This window comes from Dermochelys coriacea, chromosome 7 (genome assembly GCF_009764565.3).
Source record: "Dermochelys coriacea isolate rDerCor1 chromosome 7, rDerCor1.pri.v4, whole genome shotgun sequence".
Taxonomy (NCBI): Eukaryota; Metazoa; Chordata; order Testudines; family Dermochelyidae; genus Dermochelys; species Dermochelys coriacea.
The window spans coordinates 32,662,428-32,682,211 of NC_050074.1; the positions used below are offsets into that span (position 1 = coordinate 32,662,428).

The 19,784-nt window shown below is 55.2% G+C and overlaps 1 protein-coding gene across 3 annotated transcripts; it reads left to right on the forward strand.

Moving 5' to 3' along the window:
- The first annotated feature begins 3,987 nt into the window (after positions 1-3,987).
- Positions 3,988-18,305, forward strand: LOC119859551 (atypical kinase COQ8A, mitochondrial-like). Of its 3 annotated transcripts, none has more exons than XM_043518026.1 (16): positions 3,988-4,190; positions 6,456-6,562; positions 9,534-9,679; positions 10,319-10,603; positions 10,916-10,982; positions 11,469-11,546; positions 12,783-12,905; positions 13,179-13,264; positions 13,409-13,549; positions 14,070-14,151; positions 14,596-14,689; positions 15,082-15,223; positions 15,540-15,647; positions 15,870-15,935; positions 16,139-16,225; positions 16,730-18,305. In XM_043518026.1, the coding sequence occupies exons 3-16, from the start codon at positions 9,542-9,544 to the stop codon at positions 17,006-17,008; spliced, it is 1,776 nt and encodes a 591-aa protein (XP_043373961.1). In that variant the 5' UTR covers positions 3,988-4,190; positions 6,456-6,562; positions 9,534-9,541; the 3' UTR covers positions 17,009-18,305. The 3 variants fall into 3 exon arrangements, with proteins under 3 accessions (XP_043373961.1, XP_038267726.1, XP_038267727.1); XM_038411798.2 differs by having other exon boundaries at positions 3,996-4,190; positions 6,456-6,558; XM_038411799.2 differs by lacking the exon at positions 6,456-6,562 and having other exon boundaries at positions 4,002-4,190.
- Positions 18,306-19,784: the final 1,479 nt, after the last annotated feature.

Sequence of the window (19,784 nt, forward strand, 5' to 3'; positions counted from 1 at the left end):
CTGCAGCTCCCTCTCCATCTGGCTCAGCCTTCGTAGGTGTCTCTCCTTGGCCTTCCTCGGTGTGCATGCAGGGCGCAGGGGTACAGCCACTGCCTTGCTGCCCACCTCACTGTCTACTGTGCTGCAGCCCTCGCTGGCCTGGCCATGGGGAGAGAGCTGGGGTCAAGGCCAGGGCAGTTCCAACTTCATCTCCCCTGGGGGAGTCCCCACCACCAGGGATGGATGGATGGAGGGGGATGTATATGAGGATGGTTTGACAGATGGATAAATACATAGATTAGTATGTATAGGGTTATATGCGGGGATGGGAGCATGGGCATGGGGGGGATAGGTGAAAGAATGGTTATGGGAGATGGAGGGATGTGGGGGGACGGATAGATGGAGGGATGTGTATGGAAATGGATGGATAGAAGTACATAGTGGCCCTGCACATCCTGCCATCCTCCCTCACCCTGCCGTGTGTAACCGTCTCCCCAGCTCCTCCAAGGACCCCATGGCAAACCCTCACTGGCAGCCCAAGGGCAGTGTGGCTGTCTCATGTCATGTGCCCCCCGCACCTCATCCCTGTCTGTCTCCAGCTGTGATGACCCTAGGGACGGTTTCTCTGCATGCCTGGCCAGCAGACAGTGTATCTCAGAGCCAGATGGCAAGGGCCTGGGCCTGGTATGTCCAAGGCAGTCCATATCCCTGTGTCAGCAGGATCCCAGCCCAGGACACAGGGACCATGGGAGGGTGTGTGATGTGATGCACTGGCCTGGAGCCACATGGCAAAAGCTGTCAGCCGAGGGACATGTACTCCAGGCTTTAGCCCTGTCCTCTTTGGCAGACTGATGTAGGCTCTCACCTCCTTTGCTGGACTGGTCGTCCCGGCCCCCTCTTTGCCAGGCCAATTGCCCCGCCCCCACCCCATGCCAGGCCAGGGGCTCCACTTCCTTTACCAAACTGGTGTGCCTGCCCCTATTCCTGACTAGGGCTCCACCCTCTTTGTCAGATTGGTGTCCCCACCTCCTTTGCCAGGCTGGCATCCCTGCACCCTCACCTCACTCTGTGCTTCCTCCACCTCCTCCTCTTCCTCGCAGTCGGGATCCGATGCCACGGCCTTGATGAGGCTGTACAGCACAGCCACAGCCACCCCACACACCATCACCACCTGCACTGGGCTCCCTGCCCGGCCCTCGGCCCCAGGCCCCTCCTGCCTGATGCGGAATTGCTTCTCACAGGGCCCCTCAGCCCAGCCAAGGGTCAGGGTCCCACTCAGGACAGCCCAGTGCAGCAGGAAGGGCAGAGACCAGACCTGGGCAGCCATGGCCCGATCCCCAAGGAGTTGGCACAGCCCGGCACGTGGGCTGCTCCGGAACCTCCCACGACCTCACAGCCATATCTCATTGTGTCCTCACCACTTCGGGACCTTCTCACCTAGAGTGGCCTGGGGGAAAGGCACCAGACTGGGACTCAGGGGGTCTGGATTCTGCCACAAGCAACCCTGTCCTTGGGCAAGCAATTGAATCCCTCTGCTCCTCAGTTTTCCCATCCGTCAAACAGGGAGAATAATCCCTCCTGTGTCCGTCTAGACTGGGAGCTCTTCAGGACAGGGGCCACCTCTCACTGTACATCTGTGCCCCACCCGGCACAATGGGGGCCCTGATCTGCTTTGGGGTCTGTGCAGCACCTGGCACAATGGAGGCCTGATCTCAGTTCAGTCCTCTAAAGTACTGTCACAATAATAATAGGTAAAGCAATTTTGCTACCCAGAGACAGGAATAGAACATAGGAATCCTGGCTCCTAATCTTCTTGTCTAACCAATACTCTCTTGTTTAATGTCACCTGGAATTTGACATTCCAGACAGCAGAAGTTAGTGTGTGTGTGTGTACACTCTGTATGTGTGTGTGTGTGCGTACATGCATGTGCATGTGTGTACATACTCACACAAACACAGAGGCCTGATCTATATTAAAGAGTTAAAACAATGAGGAGTCCTTGTGGCACCTTAGAGACTAACAAATTTATTTGGGCATAAGCTTTGATGGGCTTTTTTGGGCTCCACTTCATCAGAATATATATTCTAACACATGAAAAGATGGGAGTTGCCTTACCAAGTGGGTGGGTTAGTGCTAACAAGCCAATTCAATTAAGGTGAAAGTGGCCTATTCTCAATAGTTGACAAGAAGGGGTGAATACCAAGGGAGGGAAAATTACTTTTGCAGTGCTAACAAGGCCAATGCAATCAAGGTGGCCCATTTTAAACAGTTGACAAGAAGATGTGAGTATCAGCAGAGGGGAAATTACTTATATATTCTGCTTACTGTATTTTTCACTTCATGCATCTGATGAAATGGGTTTTAGCCCACAAAATCTTATGCCCAAATCAATTTGTTTGTCTCTAAGGTGCCACAAGGACTCTGAGAAACTGAAGAGTTCGGTTGACATAAGACAGTTTACGATGACCTAACTCTGTAAGCGTCTACACTAAAATGTCATTCCCGTTGACGTCACTTGCCTGCTCCTCTGCGTTAATAACCCCAGTTCAACAAGAGGTATAGAGTCAATGTCCATGTAGTTAGATCGACGCAGTGCCTGTGTAGACACTGCAGTGCTCATATCTGCTGTTGCTGCCTTTCAGAAGCCATCCCACAATGCTCCACACTGAGAGTTCAATTGGTGCAAGTGCTCCTGGCGAGGACACATCACAAGGAGCAAAGTGTGGACATGCACAAATGGCGTAATTATTGCAGTGGCTGTATGCCAACATAAATTAGCTTGACAATTGTGTGGTGTAGACATGCCCATGATCTCTGACTGTATATCACACATACACTCTTGCACAAGCATTCAGTCTCTTACACACACATATGCTCTCTCCATCTCACAGAGTGGCTAACTCACACATACTCTCTTTGTTTTTCTCACACCGTCTGTTTCACACACACACATGCACTCACCTCTCAAACACAGTCCCATACACAGTGTCTTTTAGACATAGTCTGTCTAATACACACACACACACAATCTCACACACACATTCTGTTATGCACATACTTGTGTACACACACCATCTTTTAACACGTACCGTCTGTCACACACGCACACAAAACTCTTTCACTCACACATATCCTGTGGCATGCACACACACCCAGAGTATGCCTCTCTCTGTCACACACAAACAATCTGTATTCCACACACACAATCTTCATCCCTCTTTGAAACTCTCCTTTGCCATGATGCCTACAAAAACCTTAACGGCTGGGCTGCTGATGTGTGGAGACCACTGTCTATCATGCTGATCAGTAATGACTCATTGTTTCCTTGGGCTTCCTCCACTGTCCCTATCTGGCTGTTGTCTCTTGTCTTATCCTTAGACTGGAAGCTCTCATGGGCAGGGACCATCTTTTGTTCTGTACAGCGCTTAGCAGGATGGGGCCGTGCGTGGGGCTCCTAGCCGCTACCAAATACCCATAATAAAAAGGAAGCACGTCTTGTGTTTTGATTCAGTTTTTGATGTTTTTTATTTCTCTTGCTAGGAACTTCTCCACCCCCCATGCGCCCTGCAGATCCAGCAGCCACACCCACACCCATCCACCCTGCACCTGCACCATGGAGGCCAGCTGGGCACCCTGGGGGACATTTAACCTAATGTCCCCCTGGACAGCCCACTGCAGGCTCCCGTCTGGCTCAGGAGCCGGAGAGTCCCTACAAGGAGCTTGTTGCCACCTTGTATCACAGGTTGCCCATCCAGCCTGCCGGCCCCTCCTTGTGAGCAATGAGCCTTTGGGTGACCCTGTTATTTTCCTCCATCCCAAAAAATAATTGGCCAGCCTCGGCAGAGCAGCGGAGGGTGGATGATGGGCAGCGAGTGGCTGGCTTCAGGGCGCTCTGTGGGCACCATGCCAGCCCAATGTCACAGGGCAAGTTGCCGGGATGCAAGGGGCGGGGGGGGGGGCGAGGTAAGGGACACGCCCGTTAGCTCCCATTGGCCAGGGTCTACGGGGACGTCATGGCACGGGCTTGGGGAGCGATGGGGGCGGCAGAGACAGCGGGGCCACTTGCTAGGCTGGGAACAAAAGCGCTCGGGGAGCAGCAGCCGGGCCAGACTTCGGGACAGCGGGTCCAGCTGCCCCCTCCCCGGGATCCGACAGACTGAGACCTCCCCTGCCTCGCCGGGGACCGCGGAGGCAGAGAAGCAACCTCTGGGTGCGGACACGGGCGGGGCTGGGGGAGCGGGGCTGGAGGGGGGATGCCCGGGCGGGGATGGGGGAGCAGGGCTCGCGGGGGGCTGGAGGGGGGATGCCCGGGCGGGGATGGGGGAGCAGGGCTCGCGGGGGGCTGGAGGGGGGATGCCCGGGCGGGGATGGGGGAGCAGGGCTCTCGGGGGGCTGGAGGGGGGATGCCCGGGCGGGGATGGGGGAGCGGGGCTCGCAGGAGGGGGAGGAGGATGCGCAGGCTAGGTTGGGGGGGAGCGAGTCAGGCGGGGGGGGGGTTCCGACTGGGGTGAGAGGATCGGGGCTGGAGGGGGGATGCCCGGGCGGGGATGTGGGGAGGAGGGTTCACGGAGTTTAGAGCGGGGTGCCCGGCTGGGATAAGAGGATCAGGTCTGTCAGGAGGCTGGAGGGGGGATGCTCGAGCGGGGTTGGGGGGAGCAGGGCTCTCGGGGGACTGGAGGGGGGTGCCCAGGCTAGGTTGCGGGGAACGGGTCTGGCAGGGTGTGTGTGCTCCGGCTGGGGTGAGAGGATCGGGGCTGACAGGACGCTGGAGGGAGGATGGGGGAGTGGGGCTGGAGGGGGGATGCTCGGGTGGGGGTGGGAGAGCGGGGCCGGGGTTGCCCCGGCTGGGATGAGAGGATGGGGGCTGGCAGGGGGCGCCCGGGTTGAGATGGGGGCGGGGTTTGCAGGGGATGCTCCTCAGGCATGAGCCACGCTCCTCCTCCTCCAGCTGGTGGGGCTGGCGCTGGGTGCCAGGGGACGTGGTGGATGCCTATGCGAACCTACGTGCATTCCTGCACACAAGCCCCGGGCTTGGGCTGTTGCAACGCCTGGGCTGGGCTGGGCTAGTAGGAGCGAGCGGGGCTCGTTGGCTGCAGCACTGGGAAGCGGGGAGCGCGCTGTGATACACAGAGCATGGGGGGGGAGACAGGGCTACAGACAGAGGGGAGGGAATCTGAGCCAGTCATAGCCCTGGGATCCAGCCCAGTGCCCAAATTCTGCGCTGCATCCAAATTAAGCTAGTTCCCTGGGCCCAGACGAAAGTGCCCTGACCCCTATGTCCATAGCCTGGTCAGTTTCCTAACGCCATGGCTGGGGAGTGAGGGGCAGCAGCAATAACCCCTGATTGCTGGCTAGGAGGGGGTCGGTTTGGGCTTGTTATAAACTGCAAGGGAAATAAGCGATACAATATATTAATGACATGGGAATGATTCGGATGCAGGGCCTTTCCCCTGCAGGGGGCACCAGCAGATCATGCCCCTGACTGGGCCTCTGCCCTCTAAGCTAGTGGTTCTCAAACTTTTTTCACCTGAGGACCCCTAACAAATTTCAAATGGAGGTGCGGACCCCTTTGGAAATCTCAGACATAGTCCGTGGATCCCGGGGACCACGCTTGGAAACCGCTGATCTAGGCCACCAATTCAAATGCCCAGACTAATGAGGCCAGCCATCAACAAATATCTCATAACAGCAAGATCTCAACACTGTAACTAGCCTCACAAAGATGTTTATTTGTGGTAGCCCTGAGGAGCCCCAGTCATGGACCAGAGCCCCCTGTAAGAACATAAGAGCTGCTATACTAGGTGAGACCATGCTCTGTCTTGCTCAGTATCCTGTCTGCAGCAGTGTTCGTACCAGAGCTTTGGAGGTGGGGGTGTAGAGAACAAGCCAATTATAGTGTGATTCACCCCTGTCTTCCACTCCAGGTGTCTGTTAGTCAAAGGTTTAGGGTCTCCGAAGCATGGGGCTACATCCCTCACCATCTTGGCTAATCCATTGATGGACCATGAATGTATCCAGTTCTTTTTTGAATCCCATTATAATTTTGGTCATCACAACATGCCATGGCACTAAATTCCACAGATGAGTTGTGTTGTTTGAAAAAGTACTTCCTCTTGCTTGCATTAAACCTGCTGCCTATTAATTTAATCAGGTGACCCCTGCTTTTTTGTATTGTGTGAAAGGGTCAATAACACTTCACTAGTCACTTTTCCCACACCATTCATTATTTTATAGACCTTAGTCATCTCTTTTCTAAGGTGAACAGCCCTAATCTTTTTAATCTCTCCTTGTATGAAGCTGTTCTGTACCCTTGGTCATCTTTGTTGCCCTTCTCTGAACCTTTTCCAGTTCCACAATATCCTTTCTTAGATGAGGCAACCAGAACTGGACATGGTATTCAAGGTGCGGGTGCACCATGGATTTATAGAAGGCATTATAATATTTTTTTTCTTATTTCCTATCCCTTTTCTAATAGTTCCTATTAGACTGTTAGTCTTTTTGTCTGCTGCTTCACATTGAGCAGAAGTTTTCAGACAACTATCCACGGTGGCTCCAAGATCTTTTTCGTGGGTGGTGAGGTAGGTAAGCTTTCTTGTGCTAGACACTATACAAACAAAAAAGATGTCCCTGCCCCAAAGAGCTTCCAATCTACCCGTGGAGCCCCAGTGTTGGTGTATTAAAGATTTCTGGGGTGGGGTGAGGTGGGAAATAGACTGTATGAACCTGCCCCCCGCCCCAATATCCTTTGATAACCTCAAAAATTGTTTAAATAGAAAGAATTTTACAAATCAAATTTACATGGAGCTCTGTGTGGTTTCCATAGATTGATAGATTTTAAGGCAAGGTGACATCTTTCATTCCTCTCAGCGCAGACACTGAAAAGCTATCTGTCAATTTCCACTTCTGATTATAGAATCAATTTCTAGTCCATTTCACCCTCGGGGGCTCATGTCCCAGCTCAGTGCTGCAATGTCTGATTGCAAATTCTTCCAAGGCCAGGAATGGATTTTGCTTTGCTTTGGTTTGAAATAAAAATGATCCCCACTGGAATTTTTAAAATTCCCAACCCCTTTCAGTTGGTCTCAGGTTTTGTAAACCTGGGAAAATCTCAATGTTTAGAGACAAATTTGACTACAGCAAACTCTCTAAAATCAGAATGGACAAAATCCTAAACTGTTTTATATAGTATTGCTGTGCATTGTTAAACACATGCCATGTTCCACCCCAGAGGTGGCTGCATTTCAGCACTGGGTGGGGGATCCCTATATAAATAGCTGATGCGATCCCAGCCTGTGTCTGTGCACTGGGCAAAAGATCCCTGTTTAAATAGCCCCTGTGCCCCACCCCAGAGGTGGCAGCATTTCAGTGCAGAGTGAGCAATCCCTGTGCAACATCACAGTTAATAATACCTAGTTCTTATATAGCACTTTTCATCTTTAGTTCTCAAAGCACTTTACAAAGGAGGTCAGTATCATTAGTTGTGTTTTGCAGATGGGGAAACTGAGATACGGGGAGGTAAAAGACTTGCCCAAAGTTACACAGCAGGCCAGTGACTGAGCTGGGAATAGATGAACTCAAGAGTCTTGGCTCCCAGCCACTCCTTCTCGATCCATGAGACCCCACACCTTTTGCAGAGCTAGGAATAGAACCCAGGAGTCCTGACTGATCGGTAGTTACCTGCCTCCTGCCTATATGTCCTGGTTGTGTGACTTTTCCAAAACTGGATGTGGGAGCGGTGGGGAATTGAACTCCGGATGCCCTGTACTTTGCATCTGGATTGTATTCCTGACTCTGGGAGGAGAGTCAGTTCTAATGATTAGAGCAGTGTGGGAGCTAGGAATCCGGACTCCTGGGTTCATCCATTGCCAGTTCCTCCTCTCTGCTCCATGCCTCGTGCTCTGTGGGTGTCTCCGAGCTGAGGGAACAAATGAGTGGAGGGTCACAGGGAGAGACGGGGTGTGCATGTGCATCTCAAATTCCCTGGCCCCCAGCACGTTTCAAATGTGCTCCTGCCGGATGGGACTGGGTGACTCAGAGGAGTGGCACCGCCTTTTGTCTGACCAGAGCTGCGTCTCCCAGTGCGGAGGAAAGGTGCTGACTCAGCAGCCTCTTGGAACATGCTCTGTCTGGGGGTGCTCTGAGTCAAGGGGTTGCAGCAGAAAGAGCCGCCCCTCCCCACAAAGCCACTGTGCTACCTGTAGCAATGGGTCTCTGGTGTAACCCTCTGGTGGTAGAAGGGAACTCGGTCTCTGGCCTGTTAGTCCTTAGCCTCTGTTGAAGAGAGATGGGAGATGGGACTCCTGGGTTCTACTCCTGGCTCGAGAAGAAAGATAGTGGGGACTGGGAGGCAGAACTTCTGGGTTCCGTTCCCATTCTCTGGAAGGGGAGTGGGGACTAGTGATTAGAGCTGGGAGTTAGGATTCTGGGTTCTAGTGCAAATCTGGGAGGGAAATGGGGTCTAGTAGTTAGAACACAGGGAAACTGGGAGTCATGACTCCTGGGTTTTTTCCCCAGCTGTGGTAGAGGATCTAGTAGCTTAGACTAGGGGGAGCTGGAAGCCAGGAGTCTTGGGTTCTGGCCCTGGAAGGGGGTGTTGTCTAGTGGTTAGAGCAGGGGGGAGGGTCTGGGAATAGGACTCATGGTTCTCTCCTGAACTATAGGAGGAGATTGGTCTCTTGTGATCAGAGCTGGATGTCAGGATTCCTAAGTTTTGTCCCTGGCTCTGGGAGGGCAGCGGGAATGCTTCACACGGAGGGGTTGATCAACTAGGAGAGTCAGTAGGCTAAGGGTTAACAAGGCTTGCTTCCAGGGCAGTGGCCAGCCAGCCAGGGGCACCCAGATGGGCTACACTGGCCGCCCTGCACGTAGCCTTATGCTAACGGATTAGCAGTGTCTGTAGCCTGGGGCACAACACTAAGAGCAGCTGGCAGCTGTCCATGCTGTCTCCTCTGCAGGTCCCCAGGGGATTAGCAGCAGGGTTAACCCCAGAGCTGTCCAGGGGAGGAGGTCGATAGGGCAGTGTGGAGTGGAATGGGGAATCTGAGTTTAGAAGGTGCTGGAGGCAGGATGCCAGCCTCACTGCCTAGCCTTTTAAGGGCTACACAAAACTAGTTGGTTAGGGGGCTCTCCTGCACCCATGCTACTTCAGAGGTCCTGTAGTAATTAGAATGGGGGAGCTGGGAGTCAGGACTCCTGAGTTCAATCCCCAGTTCTGGGCAGGGAGTGGGAGTCAGGACTCCTTGATTCTTTTGCTGGCTCTGGAGCAAAGTTTATTAGGCTGGTGACCCAGTGAGGATTTGTAAATAATCCTGGATAATTTAATATTATATTTTGTGATATTTATTAACAGAACCCAGGAATCCTGACTTCCAGCCTCCCGCTCTAACCACTAGCCCACCCTCCTGTACACTCTGGGACCACTCCACGTCATTCCTTCACATGCTGGGTGTCTATGTCCCATTGGTGGGTTCAGGACATGTCCCCTGGCAGGGCTTTATGTGTCTCTGTGCTGCAAGCTCCCTGCCTTGAGCTCTTAGTGGTTCCCTCTCTGCAGAGCCCTCCATGGCTGAGATCCTGATGAAGAAGGGGCTCCCCCTGGCTGGCCGGACCCTGGGGGAGTTCCCAGTATCCCCTCTTCGCTTTGCGTCAGCATCAGGGGGCTGCCAGAGGAACCTGGACCACATCAGGAGAGGAGCCAAGGTACAAATGGGTCTGGCCAGAAGGTTAGAATCATAGCAATGTAGGGCTGGAAGGAGTTTTGAAGGGTCATTAAGTCCAGCCCCCTGCGCTGAGGCAGGGCCAAGTAAACCCAGAGCATCCCTGACGGGTGTTTGTCCAACCTATTCTTAAAACCCTCCCATGACGGGGATTCCACAGCCTCCCCTGGTAGCCTGTTCCAGAGCTTAACTACCCTTAGAAAGCTTACCTAATATCTAACCTAAATCTCCCTTGCTGCAGATTAAGCCCATTACTTCGTGTCCTGCCTCCTGTGGGCACAGAGAACAATTGATGTCCGTGCTCTTTATAACAGCCCTTTACATATTTAAAGTCTGTTATCATGTCTGATTCTCTGACGGGAGTGTGGGTATTGCGAATGGGATACAGGGCCTTTCCCCTCTAGGGGGTTCCAGTTCCAATCTGGCCCCAGGATGGGAGGACTGGATGACCCAAGGGGGCTAGGAATGGGGCCTGGGGCCTTTCCTCTCTAGGGGACGCTGTCGATCTGGCTTTAGGGTGGGAGGACAGGCTGGCTTGTGGGGGGAGGAGACTGGGACACGAGGTACCAGACAGTATCCCAGCCCCCACCCATAGAGGGGTGATGTTTCTCCCCTTTTCCAGACTTGCAGCTCTGACTGGACCATTATGCCTGGTGTTATCCCAAAATCCTTTGCCAGTCCCAGACCTGCTCACCCAGGGTGCTGGTCTCCTGTGCTGGGGCAAGGGGCTGGCTCTCTGCTGTGGACACCACAGCTGGACCATGTCCTGTCCCTCTTCCTGGTCCGCTCCATGGGCCCCTGGCGCTTGTACCATCAGAACTCTCCTGCAGTGGGCAGGCTGACAGCTGAAGACATGCAAAAGGCCAGAGACGCCAAGGTGCCACCCATCCGGCCCTACAGACATATGGTAAGGGGGTGGGGTCTAGTGGTTAGGGCAGGGGTCTGGGAATCAGGGTGCCTGGGCTCTGTTCTCAATTCAGGGAGTTGAGGAGTGTAGTGGTTAGAACAGGAAGTCAGGACTCTTGGGTTCTATCCTCAGCTGCGGGAGGAGAGCGGGGTCTAGTGAGTTAGAGCAGGGGGGCTGGGAGACAGGACTCTTGGGTTTTATTTCTGTCTGTGACCAGGCAGTGCATAGGAGAACATAGGGCTTTCTGCTCCCATGCTGCCATGGGGTGAGACAGGCGCTGTCTGGGAGAGTCATCCCCACTCTGTTTTGCAGCTCAGTGACAAATCCTGTGAGCGGAAGGTCCCCGCGACTCGGCTCGGCAGGCTGGCCAACTTTGGGGGTAAGAAGCATCCAGCACATGCCCTGATAAGGAAAGGTCTTCCCTGCATAAGGGCCCCAGCTGACCCAGGGGACGGGACACGGGGCATTTCCCCTCTAGGGGATCCCAGCTTCAATCTTCATTGTCAGAGGGGCCCAGCATTGAATAGGTCATGGCAGCTGAGTTGGCGGGGGATGGGTCCCTGTGGGGTCAGGAGAGGCAGGTCAGCAGGGGGAGCTGTGTTGTGTATAGCACTAGCCCTGCTGCATCCGGTCTGGACGGACACACACAGAGGCTGGCAGTCTAGCCTCCAGGGCAGCAGGAGACAGTAGGTCAGGAAGAAAAGTGTTCCCAGGAGCTGTGTCAGTATCTCCATGAGGTTTAAGGGGTGACTTGTTGGATGCTTTGTCGGGTGGGTGGCTCTGGAGGTCAGCGTGGGGGCGGCTTGCAGAGCAGTGACGTAGGGCTGGTTGGCCTGGTGTGTTATTCCTCCACTCTGTTCCCTAGGCTTAGCCGTGAGCGTCGGGATCGGGGTCCTAGTGGAAGCTGCCAAGAAATCCTTCCGGACAGAAACGGTTGTGAAAGGTGAGTGAAGGACACTGGTGGCAGCCCACTCACTCACACACTTGGACAGGCACAATCAGAATCTCCCTCGCACTCTCAGACACACTGGTGGTCGGGTATGGACACAATCAGAATCCTTCTCTCACATTCAGACATGGTCCCAGTCAGGTACAGGCATAACTGAAATCCATCTTGCACACTCAGACACTCCTGTGGTCAGGTACAGACACAATTGGAATCCTCCTGCACTCTCATTCACATGTACACATGTGAACACACATGCTCTTGTGAATACACCTGGGGTCCTTTTACACTAACGCACCCCCAACAGTAGCAGTGTTGGAAGCTGCCCTGGGGGCAGGGGCTCAATGCACAAGTAATCATGCTTGGGCACCTGCATACGTAGAATCTCACACTCCCTGGCTCACATGCACACTTAAAATTTTGCACTATTGGACACCCATTTCCATGGTGCACTGAGGCTGCCTGGAGACCCCTGCCCTGTGTGTGCGCAATGGGAGTGGGGTGCATCTTTCCTGTGACCTCATTGTCTCCTGTGGGGATTGTGGGAAGAAAAGCATGTCACAACCCAAAGGCTTGAACCTGTGGCTTGGGCTGGAGGGCAGGGTGCCAGCTGGGCCAATTGGTGTGATTCTAGTGCCAAGGCTGGGATCAGATGGCAGGGGATTTGGACGTGGCAGCCAGGCAGGGTGGGGCCCCTTGCCAGCAGGGCTTTTCCGGTGATGTGGGGGGCAGGGGGAGTACTAGCGCTGGGTAGGTCGTAGGCAGGTTGGAAAGGATTCATGGTGGTGGGGTCGGGGGGTGAACAAATCATTTTGTTTGGGCTTCAGAGCCTCTGGAAACAATTTGTCACTGTTAATGGAAGGACGTGTTAGATCAAAAAGTTGTTTCAAGGTGCAAAATCACAACATTTTGTTTCAGAGCTGGCCCAGCCGGCCCCTGCGATTTCTCCCAAATTGTGCTGCAAGATTGAAAAATGTCTAAATGAAAAAAGTGGCAAAATCCACAGGCCTTTGGGAAAGATTTGGGGGTCGTGGAATTGCTGTTTGTCAGTGAAGTAACGGGTGGGGTGAAAAGCTCCAGTGAGCAACACCCAGCTCCAGTGAGCAACACCCCCCTTTCCCTCCCAGAAGGGGGTCCTTGGCTGCCAGATCTGTGCTGTTGGGGGGGTCTCCCCAGAGGATATGGGGGGTTAGCTCTGACCTGACCACTCCTATGTTCTCCCCCCACCCCCAGGTGAGCCATCACCCTCAAGCTCAGGTGCCCTCCTGTCTGAAGCCAATGCAGAGCGGATCGTCCGGACCCTGTGCAAGGTGCGGGGCGCAGCCCTGAAACTTGGCCAGATGCTGAGCATCCAAGGTGAGGAGGCGGGAGGATTGGGGGTGGAGGCAGCGAACACCCCCAAATCCAGGGCGGGGTTGTTCCCTACAGTCTATTTGCAAGGGCTCCCTGGCATTGAACTCCACTGCCTCCCCCAGGTGTGGGGCTTGCTGCGGGGACAGTTCCCCAGCCAGACCCTCCTTCGCTCTGCCCAGTGTCACCCCACTGCTCCTTCCCTGCAGCCTGGCATCCCCAATATCACATCCCCCCCAACACAATCTCTGATGTAACCCTCTGCTTTGTACCCCCCAGATGATGCCCTTATTAACCCTGCGCTCCAGAAGATCTTTGAGAGGGTCAGGCACAGCGCTGACTTCATGCCCACAAAGCAAATGATGGTGAGTGGGGTGTGAGAGGAGACAGACTCAGAAGGGGGGAGGACTGGGGGGTCATGGGAAGGTGGGGGGCCAAACCTGAGGTGTGGGGGTGCAAGGGATGGGGGTGGTTGGCACTGACCCTGCTGTTCTCCCTTCTCCATGCAGGGGGTGCTGAACAGCGAGCTTGGCCCAGACTGGCGCAGGCGGCTGGCCTGGTTTGAGGAGCGCCCCTTCGCTGCTGCTTCCATTGGGCAGGTGCATCTGGCGCAGCTGCTGGATGGGCGCAATGTGGCCATGAAGATCCAGGTATCAGCCGGACGGAGGCGAGCCCAGATCCCCCTGCAGGCAGCCTCCATCTTGGCAAGCAAACCCGAACTCCCAGCAAGCAGAGCAGCAGCCATGTGGAGGCTGGTCTTCCTGGGCACTGGTGGCAGCCATGTTGGAGGCCTCTTCCCCCGGAGCACTGGGCGAAGGTGACCATGTTGGAGGCCGGTCGCCCGGGGTACTGGTAGCCATGTTAGAAGCTAGTTTCCCGGCGCACTGGGTGGTGGTGATTTCACCCCATCCAACTGGCCACCATGTCCCAGTCTGGCCCTCTGTGGCTGTGCCTGTTTGCCCAAGAGGCTGATGGGAAAGGTGTTGGCATCTGTGTGATTGTACTGAAGGAGCTTCCTGCACCTGCCTGCCAGTGGTTGCATTTAACCTCCTGCTCTGGCTCCTTTGAGCACCTCGATGCCCCCCCCCCGTGCCCCCTTTGGTTCATGACATCTGTGCCATGGGCAGGCCCCATAGCTGCTGGGTCTGACGCCATTTCCCTTTCCCCCAGTACCCAGGCATCGCCCAGAGCATCAACAGTGACGTCCGGAACCTCATCTCCCTGTTGAGTCTGAGCAACGCGCTGCCTGAAGGTACCAGGTCCCAGGCCCAAGGGCCCACATTCCCCGCCAGTGCTACCATGCCTTGCTCCCTCCTGGTCCCAAGAGAGCCCAAGCCCTCCTAGGCCTTCCCCCAAGAATCAGACTCCTGGTCTCCTGGCCAAATCCCAACTCTTCTAATGACATTCTGTGACATTCTGAGGGGCCTGGGAGCCAGGACTCCTGGGTTCCATCCCCAGCTCTGGGAGGGGAGTGGGATCTAGTGGGTTAGAGCAACTGGGGCTGGGAGTCAGGACTCCTGGGTTTCAAGCTTGACTGTATGTGGCTTTGGGCAAGTCCTCTCCCTGCTGAATGCCTCAGTTTCCTTGTCTCTGGAAGGGGGATAGTAACAGAGAGTGTGACTCACTCTGGGCTCCCAGGTGCTAGGCTGAGCTGGGCGATGGCACTGACATCCCTTCCTTGCCCGCTTCCCCACAGGGCTTTTCCCTGAACATGCCATCGAGGTGATGAGCCGTGAGCTGGCCTTGGAGTGCGACTACAAGCGGGAGGCTGCCTGTGCCATGAGATTTCAGTAAGTGCCCATGTCAGTGTCAGATCCACACGGGCACAGTTGCCCAGAAGATGGTACAGTCAGCCATTCTGGAACACTTGCCTTGGGGCTGGTGTTGTCAGCCGCACTGGCACAATCACCTGGAGGAGTGGTACAGTTGGCCACTCTGGCACAGTCACCTGGTAGAGGTATGGTACAGTCGGGCACTCTGGCACAGTTGCCTGGGAGATGGTACACATTGGCCCAACTGCCTGGTAAAGGGATGGTACAGATGACCACTCTGGCACAGTCACCATGGGGATGGTGCATGCGACCACTCAGGCACAGTCCCCCAGTGTGTGTGCGTGTGTTGGGGGGGTTAGGCTGGTACAGAGCCTACACTGACACAGCCTCTCGTTACATTCCCTCCGCAGGCAGCTGTTGCAGGGCGACCCGGTGTTCTATGTGCCGTCGGTGATTAGCGAGCTGAGCACCCAGCGGGTGCTGACCACAGAGTTGGTGCCTGGCTTCCCCCTCGACCAGGCCCAGGGGCTGGACCAGGAGACACGCAACAGGGTGAGGGGGGGAAAGACACTCGCACGCACACAGGATCCCATGCGCGGGACGCATTCCTAGTCTCTCTCATGCCCCCTTTGGGATCTCCCATTGGATGCCCTCTGCTCACGTCTGCCTCAGGATCCTGCGCCTGCAGACCCCACTCCATGCCCGACCCTTTTCCCCTTAACTCTGGGATGTGGAGCCAGTGCTGCTGCTATTGGAGGGGGGCAGTTCCCAGCCTGATCCTAGTGGGGGAGAGAACCTGTCATGGGAGGGGACATAGCAGGACTGGGGGCCATTGTGTTCAGCGCTGGGCTCTCTCTCATTCCCACAGATCTGCTCCAGTATCCTTGATCTGTGCGTGCGGGAGCTCTTCCACTACCGCTACATGCAGACCGACCCCAACTGGTCCAACTTCTTCTATGATCCACATAGTGGCAAGGTATGGACACCCCCATTGCCCTCCATATCAGAGCCAGCCAGCACCGACCCCTTTCCCTGAATGGGGGAACCCCCTACTGCCCCCCTCCATTTCAGAGCCAGCCAGCCAGCCAGAGTGGTTTGTGGGGTAGGGTGGGCTGATCCCTCCCCTGCCCTCACGTCCCATCCCAGACCTGGGCTTCCCAGCTGATTCTGACCCGCTCTTCCCTCTGTTGGACACAAGGTGGCGCTGCTGGATTTTGGAGCCACCCGCAGCTTCGACAAGGCCTTTACCGATCAGTACATTGAGGTGAGACTACTACTACTGCTGCTGGCTTTGTCCAGCAGGGGGTGCTGCAGGGAGGAAGGCAGGAGCTCTGGCAGTGCGGGGAGTTCCTGGCTATTCCAGCCCTGGCCTCTCCCAGCAGAGGGCTCTGTAGGGAGTGGGGCAGGAGAGTTTTGACCCTGTGCCCATCTCACATGGCCTCTGGGCTGCTCTGCTACTGGTTCCAGATCATTAAGGCTGCAGCTGAGGGCGACCGGGATGGGGTGCTGCAGGGATCCATTGTGCTTCGGTTCCTCACAGGCTATGAGACTCAGGTGAGACTCTTGGGTCCCTCCCTGGCTACGGCATGGGGGGGAGGGGCAATGCCCAGATGTTTGGGGGCAAAACCCTGCTCCCCCAGCCATCTCCATGCCTCCAACCTCTGCCCAACTTCCCTGGCTCTCTTAGCCAGTTCCCTGCACTCACCCGTCTGCCTGTGTGCTCCCCTCAGTCACCTCTGTGTCCCTGGGTCCTGCCCACCTCCCTATACCTCTGCGCCCTCTGTCCCCCGCTGCTACCTGACCCCATCCTGACTCAGGCCCTGCTCACTTCCTCAATCCCCTCTATGTCCCCCGCCTTGTACTCTAACCCACTCCCATGCCTGCCTCGTTCCTCTCCACCGTGTTTCCCTCCAGTCCCTGCCCACCCCCTCAGTTCTCTCAGTGCCCCTCAGGTGCTCTCACACCACCCTGGCCCCCTATGTCCCCAGCCTACCTCCCCATGCCCCTCCTGCCCCCAGGCATGCTGCCCTGGGCCTGTCCTATGCTCCTCTCCCTCAGGCAATGAAGGATGCCCACGTAGATGCCGTGATGATCCTGGGCGAGGCCTTTGCCTCCGACAGCCCCTTTGACTTCGGGGCCCAGAACACGACGCACCGGATACACACCCTCCTGCCCATCATGCTGCAACACCGCCTGATACCGCCCCCCGAAGAGACCTACTCCCTCCATCGCAAGATGGCCGGTTCCTTCCTCATCTGTGCCCGGCTTGGTGCCCGCATCCCCTGCCGGCCCGTCTTCCGCCAGGCCTATGCCCGCTACTGGGGCCGGGAGAGCTGAGACTGCAGAGTGTGGTGGTGTCCTGGTAGGGTGGGGGGCCCAGCAGACATTCCGGTGTGTGTTACCCACAGGGCGGTTCTGGGGGTTTAGGGATGCCATCGTGGAGAGTACATTGGGAGCCTCTGCGCCACTGAATGATCAGAGTTTCAAGGGACCTTTCTGGGCTGGACTCAAGGGATTTTTGAGGGAGACTTCATGGAAAGATGGGAATTTCAAGGGAACCCTCAGATTCGTTACAGTTTCAAGGGGGCTCTCAGGGACTGGAGAATTTCAAAGGGGCCCTCATAGAAGGGTGGGATTGGGAATTTCAAGGACCCCTTATAGGTAGATCTCAGGTGAGTTTTGAGGGAGCCCTCATGGAATGAGAGGAGTTTCAAGGGATCCTTACTGGGAAGTCTTATATGAGTTTTGAGAGAGCCCTTACAGGATGATGAGATTTTTGAGGAAACCCTTAAAAAAGGGGACACCAAGCAGAGGGAGCTGGGGAGGGGGTGATTGGGTAATTGTCATGGACTTTAGGAAAGCTGGGCGGGTTCCCTTTTCCCACTATGGTCATGCTGATGAATTCTACACAAGCCTTTCCCCCAGTGTAAATGCCATGGGCCTGCCCTCCCTCCATCTCTGTACCCAGCTGGGAGCCCCCACCCAGAAACTGAACCAGGTCCTGCGGCTCTGTGGGGAACCCTTCACTTCATGCTGGCATGAGAGGAGGAGCAATGGAGTTGATGTCATGACCCTCCCACAGCAGGGGAGCGACCCCATCTGTCTCCCAGTCTGCATGTATCTCCCCAGCCAGTGTAGCCCATGTACATTGTGGTGTGTGCCTGTCTTCCCCTAGGGGCAGCACCAAGCATTACAGCCTATGCTCACTACAGCATGCGCATGCGTGTCCTCGCCTAGGGCCTGAGCCAGGCATTGTAGCCCATGCACTTTTCTGTATGGATAACTTCCTCGACGGGCAGCACCAGGCTGTGTGTTTGTGATGTGTGCATTTCCAAGTAAGGGCTGAGACAGGCTTTGCAGCCCATGCACATTGCTGTATGGATATCTCCCCCTAGGGGGAGAGCCAAGCACTGCAGCCCATGTGCATTGCAGTATGTGTATGTCTCCCCCTAGGGGTAGAGCCAGGCATTGTAGGGCTGACACATTGCAGTGTATGTCTCCTCCTAGGTGTAACTCTAGATAATGCAGCACATGTGCATTGCAGTCAGGGTGTCTTCCCAAAGAGGCAACTCTGAGGATTGTAGTCCAAATGCAGCAACCAACATATCCCCAATAAAAAGAATGAAATGCTGAACTGGTGTGTGTGTGTGTATGTGTGTGTGTGTGTGTGTGGCACAGCCGTTGGGGAGGGGGGAAATGAATGGGACATTACAATGGTGTCAAGAAAAGCTCTTGCCCAACAGCCCAGTGTGAGTGGCTCCCTGAACTGGTTAAAGGCATGTCTCCCCCTGACAAACAGTGAGGGAACATTAGAGCAGTGGGTTCAAGGATGCACTTTGGCTATTACAGGGCCTTTTCTGATAGCCACGTCTGGGAGATATAGGTTGGGCAGGCTCTTCTGCTCTGTTACCAATTGCTGCATGGGCTGAGCTGTAGGTGGAGCGAACCCTGCTGGCCAAAGATGAATAGCAGAATAGTCAATTCCAAGCATAGGGGAGAGGAATCAGACTTGTGCCCCAAAGGTGGGCAGTGGATCTATCCTGAGGGCAAGATGGTTTAGGCCACAGCAGTTCCCAAACAATGGGCCAGGACCCCAAAGACGACTGCAAACCCATTTTAATGGGGTCACCAGGGCCAGGACAGCATTAGACTTGCTGGGACGAAACTGAAGCCCAAGCTCTACCCCCACCTGGGGTTGTGGGGCTCTGGCTCTGCCCCCTCCCCCAGGGTCATGTAGTAATTGTATTGCCAGAACTGCTGGGCTAGGGAATGGAGCTGAAGGGCTATGTGTGTATGTTGCACTACTTGCGGTTGGCCGGGCGGGGGGGGGGAGAATGTCTCAGCCCCTTCCATTCATGCACCTTTGTTCCTGGTGGCAGGAGAAGGGGCTGGAGCACAGGGATGCAAGGAATAAGCTCCCAATCCCTCCCCTCAACCACATGGGGAGGATAAAGGACAGGGTTCCAAGGGGGAGAAGGTTAAGAATCTGCACTTCTGCCATTTGACCACTAAGTGGCACCCTCATCCCTCTGGCTGATTCACCCAGTGCTGAGATGCAGCCACCTCGGGGGTGGGGTGCAGGGACTGTTTATACCAGGATCTCTCATCTGGTGCTGAGATGCAGCCACCTCGGGGGTGGGGGGGAATTGTTTAACAGTGCTGCCCAATAGCTTAGTGCAGAAGAATCCTGTATGTCACGGGAATGGCCAGGGTCATTTAGGAAGGCAGCATGGAGTGTCCCTGAATTAGCATTTGCCCCGGACACATGCCATACAAGATCATTGATGATAAGAGGTAGCCAGGAGCTGAATTTCACTTTGAGGCAGGGCCCTGGAGGTTTAAAGGATTGTATAGCTCCCAGTGCAGCCAAGGGCTCTGACCTCCAGGGCTCTGGCTGCGAGGAACTCCTCTTTCTAGGAAGTCCTGTGGGAAGCATTGGGAAGAAACCCTTTGTCTAGCAGAGACACCCCTCTCTTAGGCCCAGCTGTGCCCACTCCAGCGACCTGCATTTAAGAGCAAAGGGCTGAGCGACGAACGTGACTGACCATTTGGAAAGGAGGACTCATGGAAAGCCAGGGCATCTATTCATCCACACATCCATTGCTGTCCACTT